General features: G+C 50.4%; 1 protein-coding gene across 1 annotated transcript in view; it reads left to right on the top strand.

The window, feature by feature from the left end:
* Positions 1-741, top strand: part of IKZF4 (IKAROS family zinc finger 4 (Eos)) — a 24,009-nt gene extending 23,268 nt beyond the window's left edge. The window contains exon 9 of the mRNA XM_012732289.1: positions 735-741. Coding sequence (XP_012587743.1) covers positions 735-741 — 7 coding nt within the window. The remainder of the gene's footprint in view (positions 1-734) is intronic.
* The last annotated feature ends 1,473 nt before the right edge of the window (positions 742-2,214 follow it).

The following is a 2,214-nucleotide window of genomic DNA, read 5'->3' as shown; positions in this document are numbered from 1 at the left end:
CTCCGCAGAGACCCGGAGCCGAGAGGCCCCCAGGCGCAGCCCCCCACGGGCAGGCGGGTCTCCCAGAGCGCCCTGGCCAGGCCGCAGCCGCCCCATTCTCTGCTTCCTTGCGATTCAAACCAAAGGCTGTTTTTTTCTATATTTAAAGAAAAAAAAAGTAAAACCAAACACAACACCTCACAAGTTGTAACACTTGGTCCTTCTCTCTCCTTTTCTTTCTTTCCCGTGTTCTGTCCTCACTGGCTCTTCTGCCTCCGACTTTTCTCACTCCCTATCAGGGATAATCTGGGGATGACAAAGGGTTGGCCAAAAAGCAGACTCGGGATGGAGGCGCTCAAGGCCTCCAGGAGTCTACCTTGCCCTCTGTGGGGACGGTCCCTGAAGTTAGCTCTTCCTCCTCCATTGTGTGGTCTCCCCAGGAGAACCAGATTGTTAGGGAGGACACTGTGGGTTGGTTGTTCCTCACTGACAATGTAGCAATAAACAGAGCTGCCAGGGCAGAGAACGGGGGAGTTGGCTGGAGGAGGTGGTCTCTAGAGAGGGGCTGCTCGGGGCACCCCAACCCGGCTCCTCCTTCCAGGACCCCCGGCAGAGGTGAGGTTGGTATCTGGGCTTCTCCTGGGCTGTTCTGGTCACTGAGCCCCCCACGGGCCTCCCCACCACCTTTCCTGCACTGGCTAAGCTGTGTTTCGTGACGCCTCATGAGGACTGACGAGTCTCTTCTGGGGTGTCAGAGCCTAGGGCGCCCCCAGCTCCTCCCCTCGTCAGCTAGGCACCTGCACCCGCTAGAACATGAAGGACTGTGCTCCGAGGCTGTGAGCCCTTGAGAGCAGAGACTGGCCGGAAGACCAGGTGCTGAGGAGGGAGAGAAGCACGCTCTGTCTCTCCAGATCACCGCTGCACTTTAACCAGGGTCTTAGGTACAAAATCTACTTTCCAGAGCCTCTCACCTCTGGAACCTCAAACACCCTCATGCTCTCTCCCAACTCCTTTTTCATGAAAAAACAAAAACAAAAAAAACCCCACAACCAAGTAAAGAAAAAGAAAACAATGCACTGAAACCCAGTGGAGAAAAGAGGTGTTTTCCTTTTATATTGATATTCAAAATCAGCATCACAAAAAAGTTTTCTAAACAGACAGTTTTCCAGACCTTTGTTTTTTCCCTGTCCTGTCCAAGCTGCAGATGTGATTTTGTAATACTCTGGCAGCTGCTTTCCTGGTGTACATAATATATATATTATATATTTTTAATCAGAAGTCACGAAGAACAAAACACAAGGCAGAAGCAAGTGCAATAACACCTCTTCTCCCCCAGGGCTTCATCTGTAGCTGTGCTTGGTGTCTCCTTGACCCTCACCCCTTCACCTCCTGATTCCTCTGGTGCCCTGTCTCCCCCCCTTTTTTTTTTTTTAAAGAGTTTTCCTCCTTTCTCAAGGGGAGTTAAACTAGCTTTTGAGACTTATTGCAAAGCATTTTGTATATGTAATATATTGTAAGTAAATATTTGTGTAACGGAGATATACTACTGTAAGTTTTGTACTGTACTGGCTGAAGGTCTGTTATAAATAAACATGAGTAATTTAACACCCCTGGTTGTTTCTGCAGACTTCCTTTGCCTTGTTTTTCTGCTCAGAGAGGAGTGGGGGAGGAGGGGGGGGAGAGGGGGGCCTCCTTGCAGCAGACCATCTACTGAACGTTTTGAAGGTAAGCAAGTTCAGGATTGAAAAGAAACCAGAAACAAGAATGCTCAAGTGGTTGTTTCGGGAGAGTTTTCAACCTAGAATGGGAAGTGGAGGAGATTTTTCTATCAAGAGTGCCTTCAGGGGCCTCCCTGGTGGTGAAGTCTCAGCACTATGAAGCTCAGGCAGCCGCTGCTGCACTAGTTCGATCCCCGGCCAGGGAGTGACCCCCCAGGGTGCCGCAGACCTCTCCTGTCACCCCACTGCTCCCTTCAGCAGTGGAGTTCAGTAGGTCCACCTTTCTGCTCCCCACTCTGCCTCTGATGAGTCCTCTCACCCACCTGCATCTCTGGCTTGTACCCCAGTTCTTGTTTGCATAAAAAAAGAACAAAATCAAAGCCAAAGGAGAACACAAATACAGCTGTTTTGAGGTTTAAAACAAATATAACCAGGGCCCTCCCTGGTGGCGCAGCGGGTTAAAGCACTGCACTGAGAAGCTAAAGCCACTTCCGCATGAGTTCGATCCCCGCCTGCC

The sequence above is a fragment of the Condylura cristata genome, unplaced genomic scaffold (genome assembly GCF_000260355.1).
Source record: "Condylura cristata isolate star-nosed mole 26May11 unplaced genomic scaffold, ConCri1.0 scaffold00034, whole genome shotgun sequence".
In the NCBI taxonomy this organism is placed as follows: domain Eukaryota; kingdom Metazoa; phylum Chordata; class Mammalia; order Eulipotyphla; family Talpidae; genus Condylura; species Condylura cristata.
The sequence above is the reverse complement of the archived record's forward strand: the minus strand, read 5'-3'. Positions and strand labels throughout refer to the sequence as shown.